The sequence below is a fragment of the Cebus imitator genome, unplaced genomic scaffold (assembly GCF_001604975.1).
Source record: "Cebus imitator isolate Cc_AM_T3 unplaced genomic scaffold, Cebus_imitator-1.0 Scaffold322, whole genome shotgun sequence".
Classification (NCBI taxonomy): Eukaryota; Metazoa; Chordata; class Mammalia; order Primates; family Cebidae; genus Cebus; species Cebus imitator.
In genome coordinates, this window is record NW_016107637.1 from 1,234,864 (window position 1) to 1,249,633 (window position 14,770).

General features: G+C 52.7%; 1 protein-coding gene across 1 annotated transcript in view; it reads right to left on the reverse strand.

Moving 5' to 3' along the window:
• Positions 1 to 4,579: 4,579 nt before the first annotated feature.
• The window catches only part of CDCP2 (CUB domain containing protein 2), a 19,193-nt gene continuing 9,002 nt past the window's right edge, over positions 4,580 to 14,770 (reverse strand). Inside the window, exons 4-7 of the mRNA XM_017504468.2 lie at positions 13,113 to 13,448; positions 11,802 to 12,155; positions 8,359 to 8,537; positions 4,580 to 5,186 (exon numbers count right to left, since the gene is read on the reverse strand). Coding sequence (XP_017359957.2) covers positions 4,860 to 5,186; positions 8,359 to 8,537; positions 11,802 to 12,155; positions 13,113 to 13,448 — 1,196 coding nt within the window. The 3' untranslated portion in view covers positions 4,580 to 4,859. The remainder of the gene's footprint in view (positions 5,187 to 8,358; positions 8,538 to 11,801; positions 12,156 to 13,112; positions 13,449 to 14,770) is intronic.

The following is a 14,770-nucleotide window of genomic DNA, read 5'->3' on the forward strand; positions in this document are numbered from 1 at the left end:
GCACAGGCTGACCCACACTGACTGACTGCATGCACAGGCTGACCCACACTGACTGCAGGAGAAGGAAGCCAGACTTCCTTCCCATGGGGTCCTCTGGCTGGCTGTGCCCCTCTGTGGAAGCACACGTCTCTTCCCCTCACCCTTCAGACCTGAGGATGATAAGGGCTCCTCACTGCCACTCACCTCAGGTTCTGCACTCTCCCTTGTGGCTTCTCTTTTGTTTTTTTTTTTTTTTTGAGACAGAGTCTTGCTCTTTCTCCCAGGCTGGAGTGCAGTGACACGATCTCAGCTCACTGCAACCTCTACCTCCTGGGTTCAAGCAATTCTCCTGCCTCAGCCTCCAGAGTAGCTGGGACTACAGGAACACACCACCATGCCCAGCTAATTTTTGTATTTTTGGTAGAGACAGGGTTTCGATATTTTGGCCAGGCTGGTCGGTCTCGAACTCCTAGCCTCAAGTGATCCGCCCACCTTGGCCTCTCAAAGTGCTGGGATTACAGGTGTGGGCCACCTTGCCCGGTCCCCGTGGTTTCTCTGCCCACTGCTCACACCTTTGTCAGTTACATCTGTATTAAATGCTCTTCAAATTCCCAATTTCAGTGGACTGTCTCCCGGTTGCCACCACGCTGACTGATAGATGGACAGGTTCTTCGAGCACGGTGTGCCTTGCAGCTGCTTTCATGCATGTCTCTCCCCGTGAGACAGTAAGCTCCTGGGGGCAGGCCACGCCTCAGCCAGTCTGCATCTCTCTGCAGGAGGTCATGGAGAAGGCACTTGAGAAATGCCCTCGACTTAGATCGCACCACAATACAGTAATCCCACATACATGGGATGGAACAAATTGAATGAAACTGAATCCAACCATTCATTCACTCATTCAGCCACAGATATTCATTGGGTGCTGCATGTGCCAGCTCTGGCAGGGGTGAACGAGATGAAGATGGCCTCACGACGCTGGCTTTGCAGTGAGAGGAATCAAGCATAGACAAGCAGAGAGCTAACGACGCTTCAGATGGTGATGCCTGCTAGGAAGGAAACGAAGCAAAGCAAAGGGGTGCCAGGGATGGGCTGGGGGTGCTATTTGAGGTAAGTGGTTCAGGGGGGTCATGTGAGCAGAAAGGGACATGAAGGGACCGGGTTGGGAGACACATGACTGTGGGTGGGAACAGCCCTGGTCTGTTGGAGAGCAGCAGGGAAGCTGGGAGGTGGGATGTGGGGGGTGGGGACTTGCTTTCTTGTGAGGCCTCTCCCAACTCTAGGATCTGAGGACTCCTCAGGGAAGCTCTTGCCCAGGCCAAAGCCCACTAGCCAACCATTTCCTGATCCACCCAGGGGAAGCCTCGCATGGGGTGCGCTCTCCATGTTCTCTCACTTAATCCTCATGCTAATCTGGTGAAGAGGGTGTTTCTACCCCCATCCCACAGGTGAGAAAACTGAGGCTCAGAGAGGTTAAGTAACCTACCCAAGGTCACACAGAGTCAGGGAAAGAACTGGAAATGATCCCAGGTCTGCCTGACTACTGCATGCATTTGCCAGGGACCCTTTCCTCAGTGACATCGGTCTTACTAGGACAGGCCGGCAGCAGATCCAAAGCTCCCATTCAAGGGTTGGCATGTCCCAAGGTCACACAAGGGAGCTGGGGTTCCAGCCTGGCTCTTTCCACAGCCCCTCACTGCGAAAAGAGAAAATTGGTAGGTGAGCAAGCAAGTCGCGCCGTGCCCGCCATGCCCAGTGCTCTTCCAGGGCCAGGGCAAGTTGGCTAATGGGTATCATTTCAGCCCTTTCATTTCTAATAGACGCTGTGCTGTCATAAAGAGTGTCATTTTCCACAGCTCACGCAGATAATCAACGTGCTGGCTGCCTGGAGGGCTGGGAATGGCAGTATTTGGGCATATCTGTGAAGATAACACCATCCTCTCATTCTCTACCATTTCAGTCCTTGCCTGACCAGACACAACTCTCACATTTGAGGGCATTGCCTGGGATCCCAAGAGGCTCCAGCTTGCTTCACAATGGCCCCAGTTCAGGGAAGAGCTGACTGTCAACATTCCATAGCCATATGACCTTGGACCCATCCCTTGCCCTTCCAGAGCCTCACTTTCCCCATCTGTAAAATGGGGACAATTAGGCCAACCTGCAGAGTGTCTTAAATGAGATTATTACCATGGACCTATGCATCTACTTAAAAGCTCTGACTTAGAAACTTAAGTTCTGGGCCCAGCCTTGTCATTGATTTGCTGTGTGACCTTGGAGGGACCCATGTTAAACACCTGCCACATAGTCGGTGCTTAGGAGGTGGTAGCTAGAACAGTGATGGCGCTGAAGGTAACGATGTTTGCAACATTTTTCCAATAAGAAAACAGGTCAAGGCCAGGCGCAGTGGCTCATGCCTGCAATCCCAGCACTTTGGGAGGCCAAGGCAGGCGAACCACTTGAGGTCCGGAGTTCAAGATCAGGCTGGTCAACATGGCGAAACCCCCATCTCTACTAAAAGTACAAAAATTAGCCAGGCGTGGTAGTGCACACTTGTAATCCCAGCTATTTGGGAGGCTGAGATAGGAGAATTGTTTGAACCCAGGAGGCAGAGGTTGTGGTGAGTCAAGATCGTGCCACTGCACTCTAGCCTGGGTGACAGAGCAAGACTCCATCTCAAAAAAGAAAAAAAGAAAAGAAAAAGAAAGAAAAGGAAACTGAGCTAGAGAAGGGAATGCGCTCATGAGGGTGAAGGTACCTGGCTGGTGAAGGTAACTGGCTTGAAGGTACCTGGCTCAAGACTGAGGGTGAGAGAAAGAGGAAGGGACCTCTAATCCCAGCACCATGGGACAGATTCAGGACTCTCCTGCCGGCTCACCTACCCTGACAAATGTCCCTAATTCATCGTATTGCTGCATCTTCCCAGCAAGATAGAAACTGTAGTGCCATTTTGCACGTGGAGAAATCAAGGCTCATAGAATCAAAGTGACTTGCCCAGGCTCACACAATTTGTAACTAGAAGAACTTGAATCCGTCTCATACTCTTCCCGTTGGACTTGAGCCCATTTCAATTCCTAATGTCCAGGCAACTCTTTTTCCCTTGCTTAATTCCTTTCTACTTGGTTGGTTCTTTCTAATTTTTTTACCAAGTTACCAACTCATCTATCCCGCTCCTTCCCCAGCTCTGCTCTCCCACACCAAACGTCTCTCAGGCAGGAATCTCGCCTGCTGTGTGTGCTGCTGTGTGTCTGGAGCCTGCCACAACAGACACAAAATCTGGAATCCAGTGGATGCTTGTTGGACTGTTGAGTGAATTGTAATTGGGCCACAGCTCTTTTAACTTGATGCCAGTGGGCAGCATGGTCAATCTGGAGATTTCTGCTATTGTGAAAGGACTCTCCGCAATGATCATTATGCAAATACACAGATGAGCAGGGGAAGTGGTATATTATAAGTTGATTTTTTTGTTTATTTTTCATTAACAAGATTGCTTCACTTCTTGGTGTCAAGGAGAGCTCTAAGAAGGATGGATCAATTTGCATAATAATCCCAGAGGTCTTCTCACGAGGAAGGGTGGGAAACCCAACCTCAGCTCCCCGTGATGTGAACTTAGAAAATGCAGGTGGACTGGAGTAGCTCTGAGTAGACTGGAGTAGCTGTGAGTGAAGTCCAAAGGCAGGAGAGGGTACAGAGGGCTCCAAAGAGAACTCCTCTGGAGGGCAAAGATGGACTGGCGATCTGAGTTCAGCATCAGGGGCAAGGACAGAGATGTGTGGGACTTCAATCAGCTTTTGTCAAGGATCACAGACATTTAGGAAAAACTCCAACATGAAAGAGAAACACCAGCCTTCTGTTCCAGCCTCATGGCCTGCCCTAGTTTATATGGGGCTCTGACCCAGTGGGACATCGCCACCTCCACGGACAAGCATCTGCCAGGATGCGCAGGTCCGGCCTTCAACCGTGACACCATGTGGCAGGGGCGGAAGTGAGGGCACCGGATGGGACTTTGGCTCCCTTTCTCTATTCCTGGAGTTTGGAGGCAGAGCTGTCCTGCTTTAGACAAAGTTCCCAGGGTCCCTTGGTCAATTCAGGAGGGTGAAAACCCCTGGCTGGATACTTCATTAGCTTCCTGCTAATGAATGCCTAAGGTGACCAATTAATTGGAAAAATAAGGCTGGGTGCAGTGGCTCACACCTGTAATCCCAGCACTTTGGGAGGCTGAGGTGGGAGGATCACCTGAGGTCAGGAGTTTGAGACCAGCCTGGCCAACATGGGAAACGCTGTCTCTACTAAAAATACAAAAATTAGCTGGATATGGTGGCGGGCACCTGTAATCCCAGCTGCTTGGGAGGCTGAGGCAGGAGAATTGCTTGAACCCAGGAGGCAGAGATTGCAGTGAGCTGAAATCTCACCACTGCCCTTTAGCCTGGGCAATAGGGCAGGACTCCGTCTCAAAAAAAGAAAGAGAAAAATAAGTGGTGTCCTTATTTGTACCCTGAGTTGGTAAAGCACTCATGTAAGTTAGAGAATGAGTCCATTTTATCTACACTCTGCCACCAGTGACCAAAACTATGCTAACTGACAAGTAACACACATGGGAGAGTTCTTTTCTACAGCAGAATATCTTTAAACTTAACAACAGCAATTGCAATTACATACAAAGCATGCTACAGATTACAAGACTCTTATCCATCTCCGCCCGCCTCTGAGCCTCATGCCAGCCCCGTGAGACAGCAGGGCAGAATGGCTGTCCCAGGAAACGGAGGCTCAGAGAGGGACACGATCTGTCCGTAGTCACCAAGTCAGCAAATCCCCGTCCCACCCCTGTTGTGGGTCCCTAAGCTGCCTCCCAGGCATGTCAGATGCCAGGCCCCTATTCTGTCTATTCAAAGCAGCATCAGGACCACGATGGCGATAATCATGAGGATTCCAGCCAGGATGCAAAGACCCAGGAAGACGATGTCACTGGTATCCTGGGCCACCATGGTCACTGAGCCCTCCAGTGCCTCCACCTCGTCCCCGGGTGGTGCTTCCTGAAGGTGCTCCGCAGTGGCAGCATAGGGCCCCAGCCAGTGAGAGCCGGACAGCAGGTGGACGGAAGCTTCCTTGCGCCGTGGCTCACAGCGGACCTCGTATTCATGGATGTCCTCCTGCCCCGCGGCCGAGAAGTCGATGTACAACACGCTGACAATCACTGAAGTGTTGTTTCTTCTCTGTGGGGTCACCGGGCACTCATTACACCCAAAGGAGCTTGGGCTGACCCTGTTTCCCTATATATGTGGGGGTCTCAGTACCAAGGGGGCAGAGCCCCAGGAGCCTGGGTTCTAGTCCTAACTCCGAGCCTCAGTAGTCCCATCTGTGAAAGGGGTACCATGAGGGTGAGCTGTCTGGAAGGACAATATCAGATTTGATGCCCGTGTTTTTCTGGCTAATGTTCTCGACACATTTACCATGGTCCAGGCTTTGTATTTTAAGTATCTTATTAACTCTCACAACAACCTTCTTTTCCTGGTCCCATTAAAACCCCTGTGTTACAGATGAGGAAACTAAGGCCCCGAGGTTAAATCCCTTGCCTGAGTTCACACAGCACACAAGTGACAGAGCCCATATTCCCACTCTGATCTGCCCAGCTCTTAACTGTGCTTTTGGCCACCACGCCTCACTCAAACAAAAGAATATCGAACCAAAGGGGGCTTTTCAAAGCATTGACTCTGATCCCCCATCCTTGGCAAATTCACAGATGTGACTCCTGAAGCCTGGAAGGGAAATGACTTGCCCAGAGCTGGGAGAAAAACCGAGTCTCCTGCCTCCACATTAGGAGCTTTGTCCCCAGTGCTGTGTGGCTTCCCCCTGCAGCCTTTTCTCCCGATGATATCTGCAGTAGGTATCCCTGCTGTTGAGTCCCTGGCCACCCCCGTGACAGCAGCCTGGTGTTGGGAAGAGCCATCAGGAGCCTGGCACAGCACTGCCCTCTCCACCTTGGATGAAGGAGTCAAGTGGGCCTGAGCCAATGGAGCTAGAGGGCAGCCTCGTGATGGGCAGTCTGGTGTGGTCAGCAGCGAGGCAGGGCCGCTCTCCCGCCCACGCCCAGTCCACAGCAGCCACTGCCCTCTTCAGGGTGCCCTAACTGGCCCTGTCTAGCAGGTAGCACTTCTGACATGAGGCTTCTAAAAATCAAACCTGCCTAGCAGAGTCGCAGCAGCTGTCAATAGTAGGAAGTCCCCAGCACCAGAGACTGGATGACCCCTTTGGGCAAGGGTTGAAGGGGTGTCACAAATAAGGGGGTTTTTTTGTTTTTGTTTTTTTTTTAGAGACAGAGTCTTGCTCTATTGCCCAGGCTGGAGTGCAGTAGCATGATCTTGGCTCACTACAACCTCTGCCTCCTGGGTTCAAGCGATTCTCATACCTCAGCCTCCCAAGTAGCTGGGATTACATGCGTGAACCGCCCTGCCCAGCTAATTTTTGTATTTTTAGTAGAGATGGGGTTTCACCGTGTTGACAGGCTAGTCACAAATCAGTTTTATGGACTAGATGACTATGCATTTCTTCCAAAACGCTCTGATTCCATGTCCCCAGAGGAGCTCCTGCTCCCTTCCGAGAACTTGCGCCCTGGATTTGTGGGACACAGAATCAGGACCCTGGGCGAAGAAAGACTCCTGAGAGTGGAAGGGGCCCAGCGAAAGGCTGAAGCTCATCTATAGAACAAGAAAGGGAGGGGAAAATCAGAGAATGGGGATGGGGAAACTTTCAGGGGTTTTGATGAGTGACAGGCTTGAGAAATAAAGAAAAGCCATACAACATGGGGTGTTGATGGCTCTGTAGTCAAGTCTGTCATGTTTTTAAGGAGATGCACGTAAAGATTGGCATTACTTTTTATTGCTGTCAGCTGTTTGAGCTACAGATCTTTGAAAGCAACTCTATGCAAAGACTGATCTTTGAGGGTCTAGGACTTATAAGGGTTACACTAAGAATCCATGAATCTAAGGTTCTCTATTTTATGTTTCCAAGATACTGACCCCAAAGTTCCATGGTTCTTTCTGTTTGTTTTTGTTTTTGAGACAGAGTTTTGCTGTTATCACCCAGGCTGGAGTGCAATGGCCTGATCTTGGCTCACTGCAACCTCCACCTCCCAGGTTCAAGTGATTCTTCTGCCCCAGACTCCCAAGTAGCTGGGATTACAGACATGTGCCACCACACCCAGCCAAGTTTTGTATTTTTAGTAGAGACAGGGTTTCCCCATGTTGGCCAGGCTGGTCTTGAACTCCTGACCTCAAGCGATCTGCCCATCTCAGCCTCCCAAAGTGCTGGGATTCCAAGTGTGAGCCACTGCACCCAGTGATTCCATGGTTCTGTGGTTCTGAGTTCTGGTGGCGGTTCTGTGACTAAGAGATAGTGAGTGTCTCTGAGCCCTTGGTTCTAGGATTTCATGAGTCCCTGCTCCTAGGATTCTTTGTCTCCATCATTCCATGACTCTATGGAATGTGGTTCTGCCCCAAACAAAACCCCTAGGGGACTTAGGGCATGGAGTAGGGGGCAGGGCAGAATATCCTGCCAGCCAGGACTGGCCCCCTACCCTTCTCCTCTTCTCAGGCTGCCAGGAGGCTGGGGGAGGCAGAGGGTGGCCTGGAGGGACCAGAGGCATACATGCAGCTAATGTTAGGAGGCGGGGGAGGGTTTGCAGGAAAGCACATGATTTCTGCTAAATCAGACTGCAAAGCCCCTGGATTTCAAGGCTGGGAGTCTCTCCAACAGAGGCAACTGTTCCCTTCCTCCATACCCCAGCTCCTGATCTGTCTCTAAGCATACAAACATCCAGGTGCTTGAGCCACTACCCAGTGACTCTCTGAAGGCCCCAAGTCTGGGATCATGGCCTCCAAAATACAAGGATAGTAGGGAAAATGGACTTGTAAGCCTCATAGCCTTTTGAGGAAGGGGAATCCTGTGCCCTTTTGTGTTGTGGAGCCCAGGGATGGATCTGGATCACCAGGGTGGGGACAGGTGAGAGAAGCAGGGCTCTCACATCTCTGCATATTAAAGGCGTGGGGTCTTCAGGGTCCACGGGGAGCTCTGAGGGGAAAGGGGAGGAACAGCAAGGAAGAACTAGAGGCAGCTCAGCTAGCAGCGTTCCTGTAGCAGGAGTGACTGGTAGCATCTTTGGGTTGCTGCTGGGGTTAGGCCACGGGACCTCCTCTCCTCTGTGTCTCCTATTCCAGTTCTTTGCTACCTTTACCCTGAGCAAGTTGGTTGAGGTAAGTAAAGCCAAGAAGGGCTGAGCTCTGCATCCAGGCCCCCAGAGCCAGGAGAAGCTGAACTTTCAGGAATGGCAGGTGCCTTTCAGCAGGGTCAGAGCCCCTCCCTCGTGCCTGCCCCTCCCCCAGCCCCTACCTGAGACTCCGTGCCGCAGGTGTCAAAGCGGGCCTGGATCCTGAAGTTGCCGCCCACCTCCTGGGCAGCACAGCTCCGGCTGCCCAGGTAGACCTTGGTCCGCTCCAGCGGGGCCAGGGCCTGTGTGGATATCAGGATCTGGAAGTCCGTGCGGGAGCAGCTCACGTTCATGGGCACCACTGGAACGGGAGGGAGGAGCTGGAGGCCTTAGGGTCAGGCGGTCTCACCCTCACCTCCCCAGCACCCCCTACCCTCTCACAAAGGGCAGTGAATGGGGAAACTGAGGTCCAGAGTGGGAAAAGCTCTTATGGAATCCAACAGGGCACGGTATGGGATATCTTACATGGGTTACTCTGTTCAAGTCCATCAGACTGTGAGATCCTCAAGGAAGGCACCTGATTCTTGCAGCATCCTCTGGGCCCAGCACAGAGCTTGGCAGGCCCAGTGAATGCTGAGCGAATGAATGAGTGTTCGTAATAGTCAGAAAAGCTCAGCTGGGCACGGTGCCTCATGCCCACAATCCCAGCACTTTGGGAGGCTGAGATGGGCTGATCACGAGCTCAAGAGATCAAGACCATTCTGGCCACATGGTCACATGGTTTCACATGGTGAAACCCCGTCTCTACTAAAAATGCAAAAAAATTGGGCGTGATGGCGCACGCCTGTAGTTCCAGCTACTCAAGAGGCTGAGGCAGAAGAATCACTTGAACCCAGAAGACAGAGGTTGCAGTGAGCCGAGATTGTGCCATTGCACTCCCACTCCAGCCTGGCAATAGAACGAGACTCCATCTCAAAATAAAATAAAATAAAATAAAATAAAATAAAATAAAATAAAATCATAATCATAGTCATGAAAGTTCATCTGCTAATCTCTTGGCCATGTGTCAGGCAATTCATTTAGTTATTGAGCAAATATATATTGATGGCCTACTATGTGCAGGCCCTATTCTCAGCACCAAAAGTACAAACATGAGGGAAAAACACAGCTGACATTCTTGCCCTGTGGAGCTTCCATTTTAGATGGGGGAGGGGCCATACATGTAAAATACACATACCTGTCAGAGTGCCCCAGAGGAAAATCAAGCAAAGACGAAAGGAGAGTAGAGTGAATCAGGGAGGAGTGAGGAAGGAGAGTGGCAGTTTTAAAAAGGGTGGTGAGAGAAGCCTCACTTTTCCTCCCTACGATGACCCCAGGAGGCACACGTGACGAAACTCATCGTACAGGTTTGGAAACTGACGCTCTGAGAGATGAAGTTGTTTGCAGTGGCCAACTGGGTGGACAGAATCTCAAAGTTCGGCAGCCCCCTGCAGCCCTCCTGGACAGGACGGTGTGCACATGACTCAAAGCATCTGCTTTGTGTGAGCATGTGTGTGTGTGTGTGTGCGCGCGTGTGCATGCATGTGTGTGCATGGAGGGGTGAGGGTAGGGGAAAGGAAGGCGGCTGCCTGGTGGGAAGAAAAGGAAAGGGAGCTGGCAGGCAGAGACCTGGAACTCTCAACCCCTCTCCGGGAAATGCCTCAGACATGTTTCAGCCTCTGGTGTCTGGGCAGCTGGGGATTTATGGGCCAGCCGTCTCCCACGATGATCTCGGTGGTGCTGAACTGTGTGTCACCCCGACTGACACTGTGGCTGCCCTCCCGGTGGGGAGGCCTCCTGCAGCCTGGGCCGCATCTGGAGCCTCACCCAGCATGAGTGCCCTTGTCTGCCCCTGTCTGCCCCTGGACTCCCACGGGGATCTGGGGAGGGAGGGAGGTGGGGTGGAGTGGGGGCAGGCACTCCCGCCCTGAAGCCCCTAGAACAGTAGCTGGGATTAGAGCTGCCCCTAACTTTCCCTCATTCTCTGCAGAAGGGGCTGGGAGGGGGACTGGGAGAGCTCTGGAAATAAGACTACCAGAGGCAAAAGGAACTTTAAAGATCTTTCAATGTCCTCATCTTACAGGTTGCGAAACTGAGGCCCACGAGACGCAGGGGCCGTGACAGCTAGCGGAGGCAGAGCCAGTGGAGCTGGGCTGTCCAGGGCCGTGCCCACAGAGCCACAGCTCTCCCACCCAGCTTGCAGGTGGAGCCCACTGAGGCCCAGAGGGGCTGGGCCTGCCCAAGTCCGTGGCTCTGCCTCAAGCTCGCAGCAGCTCACCATCTCCTCCATCGCTGGCCCCGGCTCCTCTTGCATATGGGGCAAGGAAAGATCTGTTGAATGCTGAACAGACCTGAGACACCTTTCTGAAGGAAAGATGTCCTAGGATCCAGGCATTGTGACCTGTGTTACCTCATTTGGCCTTCGAGACCACCTGTCTAGGGCCTTCATCAACCTCTTTTACAGATGAGCCCCTTGGATGATCAGTAAATGGCAGCATTTGGATGTGGCCCTGGCTCCTGAGCTTAGTCCTGGGCTGCCCTCCCTTGTGCCCCTCTCAAACAAGCAAGAGGAAGGCAAGAGAGTTCTAGTCCTGGCTGTACCACCGACTGCCCATGTGGTCACAATGAATCTTTCCCCTCTCAGCACCTCCGTTGCTATCCCTGCACAGTGAGTGGCTTTGCTCAGCCAGGAAGAGGGCAGAGTAGGTGCAGAGTGCAGGCATTTCTGGGCCTATAGACAGGGAAGGGTGGGAGGAGGGGAGCAACGGTGGATCCTCTTGACTGACAAATCTAAACAATAATTTGGAGCCTGAGAAAGCCCAACACCAGCTCCCCAGCCTCCTCTGCAGCAAGGTATGGCCATCTGACTGAGTTCAAACTGATGGGACTTTTTTTTAAGGTCTTGTGAGAGCTTCTAGAGATGCTTTTGCTTTTTGATAAAATGCCATTTGCAGCTGGCATCTTCCCTGTCCTCTCCAGCCTTGAACATGGATGTGACGCCTGGAGCTATGGCAGCCACCTTGCAGCTGTGAGGCTCAGAGAGGCCCAGAGATAACACTTGGAACAGTGTTGCGCCCTGGACCAATACAGCAGCTGCCCAGCTCCAAGCTTCTTGTTGAGTGAGGGAAAACAAGAGCCATTTATTCAATCAGTAGTTCTGAATGATACAAGCAGGGCTGGTAGGCACACCCATGGTTATGCCAATTTTTTTGCCATAAACAATATTATCATATTTTTTCTATTTCTCCTGGATACAGGGGACCAATTATAGCACAAGAGGGGCCAGGGGCCCATGGGGGAAGGAACCAGATGGGGAGGGGTGAGGACTCATGAAGTTAGGAGCTGAGGAAGGAGGCCCTGGAATAGTGGAAACATGCAGGCGCCACGCTGTACAGTCTCAGGGCTCCCGAGACTTGGCAAGGGTATAGCTGCCAGAGAAGGCGCTGGAGAAGACCATTCACGGGAGGCAGGACAAGCTGGTGTCCTGGTGGTGGGATGCTGGTGGGAGGGAGAAAGGAGCTGCAAAGGCCGAGGCTGCAAAGCTCCCCCCCACCCCTCAGTGCACCCACCCCGCAGCCCAGCTGACCTCCGATGTAGGCCACAGAGAAGCCCCTGCGGGTGGTGCTTCGGTCCGTGTGCAGCAGAATCAGAAGCTGGTTGTGGCTTGAGGTGATGGGTGGTGGCAGGTGGTGTCCACACCAAGTCCCCAGCAGGGGTGCCTCCTCACTGGCACCATCGAAGGCTGCCATATGGTCAAAGTCACAGGTCTTGGTCAGGCTGTTGGGCTCCTCCAGGTCCAGGTCCAGGAAGAATACCTTGACCCGGTGGCCCAGGGGCAGGCGGATGGTCCAGTGGCAGTGGATGTTGTTGGGGTAGGAGCTGGGGTACTGTGGGCTGGAGAAGTTGCCCCGCATGGCCATGTACACCTCCTGGCATTCTCCTGGGTGGGGGAGGAGCAGCAGTGAGGGGGAGGAGAAGTCACCCTCTGCAGTTACAGCTAGGCCGCAGGCACCACAGTGGTCCTACTGGGCACCATGGATAGCAAACCAGGCAATTGATCCCAGCTGGACGAAAGCTAGGACGCTGGACCCCAAAGCTTGTTTTAAACTGCAAGTAGCTGAAAGCTGGGACTTGCATGCCAATCGATAGCCCCTTCATGAGTGTGGGCCCTGTTAGGAATTCAATAACACACAATACCTGGCCTCAGAGTTAACTCTGCACTGCCTGGCGTGATGGATGATGTGGTTCATGCTGGCCTTCCCCCTTTTCTCACTGCCCCATTTGGTATGTACTATGGGCACTGCAAACACTCTCTGCCCTCCAGGCCTTTGCACATGCTGTTCCTCCTGCTTGGAACACCCTTCCCTTCTGCTTCTGTCCAACTCCTTCAGGGTGCTGCTCAATTCTCTCCTCCTGGAAGTCATCCGTGATTCTTACTGTTGGATAGCACAGATCATGTCTTGCTTGTCTGTTCCCTTATGATCTCCCCAACTAGACTGTAAAGTTCCCATGACTTCATCCATTCCTTTGTGCAAATATTGAGTCCCTACGATGTGCCAGGTACAAAGATAAGCCCATAAGGGACTCACAGTCAGACTGTGACATGACTGACATGCAAACCACATACGGAAGTGACACATGTTAGATCATAGTGTAAAAACTTCTATAAGGAGTTGAAAAAGGGATTAATTCTGGTAAAACAGGAAGTCTTTGCAGAGGAGGTGACATGCTTATGTCTTGGCATCGGCCAAGGGTATGCTAGAGCATTCCAGGCAGAGAGAGTGCAGAAAGCCCGAGCCTGCTGGGGGCAGAAAGGTGGGACCCCTGCAAGTGTAATGGGGAGACAGGAGCCCAGTAGGCATGGGAGGATTTGGGGTGGAGCTCCGGCCCCTCCTACCTGAGAAGTAGTAGGCCTTGAAGCCACGGCCTCCGATGTTGAAGTCGGACTTGAAGACCACCTGCAGCTCGTGGCCCAGAGACACAAGCGTGGGGGGCCTGGTGCTGCCACAGTAGTGGTGCCCACGGGTGGGGCCAGGCCCCCCAAGCACAGCCACATAGTCATAGGTGCACTCCTCGTTGCCCTCCACCTGGAAGTCCACGAACACCAGCTTGACGCTGGCAGGGCCAGCGGCCCGGATCACCCAGTGGCACTCCATGCTGTTGGGGTAGTTGTTGGGGTACTCGGGGCTGGTGAGGACCCCCGACAGGCTGGTCAGGACGCCGCCACACACATCTGCAAGGGAGCCCACTTGAGCTGAACTTTCTCTCTCCTTGTGGCTCCCCAGTTTCCTCCCTTGAGAACCAGACACCCCCACATGCTGCCCCCAGAGCTACCTTATGGGGGCCTCATTATCATCCACTGAGACCTGTCACTCAAGTAGCAAGTGTAACACGCGCTCCGGCCTAGCACTCAGCCCCTATGCCACCTGTTGAAATCTTCATCGTAGCCCCACAAGACTGTGCTGCAGGCTCTGATTTTACAGTTAAGAAAAGGGAGGCACAGAGAAGTGAAGTAGCTTACCTGTCGTTTGAGTTTGCCCAGGCAGACCCCCAGATAAGGATTCGAGTGCGAGGAGCTTACTTGGGAGATCCAGGGGACCCCAGGTGGGGAGGAAGGGAGTGGGCAGAGAAGGGGAGGTGTGTTCGAGCCGCCTGTTGACCTGTCGGGGAGCTCTGGGACGGCGTAAAGCACACACTTCAGAGTTCTGTCACTCTAGGAGCAAGGGAGCTGTGGCGTTTATATGCCAATTCCCCAGAATGCAGGCAGAGGGCTGCTGTGGGCTGGGAGTGACCTACTGAGACTTCAGGAAAAAGCCCTCCGACAAAGAACCGTGGAGGTTGGCAGGAGCACATTGAAGTGGCAAAGCCCAAGGGACGTGGTCAGGGCCTTGAGAGCAGGTCATCTGACTGGTAACTGGGAAAGTGGGATTTGAACCCAGGGAGGCTAACCATCAACCCTGTGCACTTGACCCTCATGACCTTCGCTGGCCACTCCTATGAGGCCATTGGGGCACAAAGGTTGAGGAGCCTGAGCTCAGGAATGTGATGAAACCTCCCTAACAGATGAGGAAACCAAGACTTAAAGAGAAGATCTGATGAAGTAGAGCTTGGTTTGACATCTGAAGACAAGTGGTCTCCCATCTCTGCCTCTTATTAGCTGTGCGACTCCAGGGAAGTGACCTAGCCTCTCTGAGCCTCATTGGAACATTAGAAATCATAAGACCCAGCCGGGCATGGTGGCTCAGACCTGTAATCCCAGCATTTTGGGAGCCCGAGGCAGGCGGATCACGAGGTCAAGAGATTGAGACCATCCTGGCCAACATGGTGAAACCCTGTCTCTACTAAAAATAAAAAATACAAAAATTAGCTGGGTATGGTGGCGCGCGCCTGTGGTCCCAGCTACTGGGAAGCTGAGGCAGAAAATAACCTGAACCTGAGAGGCAGAGGCTGCCGTGAGCCAAGATTGCACCATTGCACTCCAGCCTGGGCAACAAGAGTGAAACTCCATCTAAAAAGGAAGGGAGGAAGTGAGGAAGGGAGGAAGGCAGGAAGACA